This window comes from Echinococcus granulosus, assembly GCF_000524195.1.
Source record: "Echinococcus granulosus chromosome Unknown EG_S00427, whole genome shotgun sequence".
Lineage (NCBI taxonomy): Eukaryota > Metazoa > Platyhelminthes > Cestoda > Cyclophyllidea > Taeniidae > Echinococcus > Echinococcus granulosus.
Window position 1 is genome coordinate 2,653 of NW_020170806.1, and position 1,191 is coordinate 3,843.

The following is a 1,191-nucleotide window of genomic DNA, read 5'->3' on the forward strand; positions in this document are numbered from 1 at the left end:
GTAAGGTGTAATCTCATTGGAGGGGTTGACAGGCCGGCAGCACGGGCGTCATCGGTGTTGTCGTTTTGCTAGGACTGTATTGCCTATGTCCTCTCGTAGGCTTTATAAAGCACACGCTCAGGTGGAACATGGGTGTAAGAGTACAGAAATGGTAAGCCAAATATGGATGGCATTCTACCGAGGCGGTAGTCTAAATTTGTGAGCAATGAGGCATTGCCTTGTTGTGTTCCGGATGTCAGGTAATTGGTGTCCACTCATAATTCACTAGTAGTCATCACTCCCTAATGTATGCAAACTACAGGTCCGCGACGGCAGGCATTTTTATAGCAGCTGGGTCCACTGCACAAGAGTTTGACGGTGATGGTGCTACAGGTTCGGTGAGAGCCGTTGCGGGCGTGGTTGCAGCTACGCACTGTTCGGGTGATGTTCAAGCCACTTCTACTTGGGGGGGTGGGGGGTAGTGCTGGCGGCTATGTGGTAGTTGGAATGGGTGAGGCTGCGCACTGTGAACGGTTGGAGAATAGTACTTAAGTTGGTGCCTTCTATTTTGACATAATGCATGTGGATGATAAAGCCATCGATAGATTTACTCATTTCCCCACCCAGTCTTAATTCGTCAACATTGCCATATCGGATACATTTGTTCATTAATTCAGAGTGCAGCAGTCTATCAAACCCAAATCCATCTACTTTCAATCCATTATCGCTAATCTGTTTGTCTTTATTCTCATCCATTTTGAAAAAATCTATCCCTCACTCACGCCTGACACATTCATCTAATTACACATTCAACCATATATGATACACCCATCTATTAGCGTCAGAAGCATTTGTCAAGCAGTCTGTTACTGATTCTTTCGTTCTCCTTCTGCCACTTGTTTACGAATCCATCTATCTAGAGTTGTTTGAACCTTTCAAACCCTATCTTGGGATCAACCATCAATCAGGTGTGGGATGATAGCACTTCATTCACTCGTTTATCAATTTCAAATCTACTATTGCTTTTGTATCTATCAACGCTAAAATTATTTTTCGCCTATCTTAAATGAACTTGTTGCTAAAATTAACGTGCTTTTGGGTTTGTACAGGCAGAATCATCCAATTTAAACAAAAGAGAGATCGGTAACGGCGATCATGAAGGCAGTGTTCAAACTAGCATTCAGTTGGCTCAAATGTTTTTTTAGGTGAAAT

General features: G+C 43.2%; 1 protein-coding gene across 1 annotated transcript; it reads left to right on the forward strand. All coding sequences in view use genetic code 11, as the record gives it.

The window, feature by feature from the left end:
• Positions 1-284: 284 nt before the first annotated feature.
• EGR_11157 (hypothetical protein) lies at positions 285-531 on the forward strand (the record flags this gene model as incomplete). The annotated part of the gene is made up of 2 exons (XM_024500404.1): positions 285-377; positions 406-531. 2 exons carry the CDS (start codon positions 285-287, stop codon positions 529-531), a joined length of 219 nt encoding a protein of 72 aa, XP_024345182.1.
• Between the last annotated feature and the right edge of the window lie 660 nt (positions 532-1,191).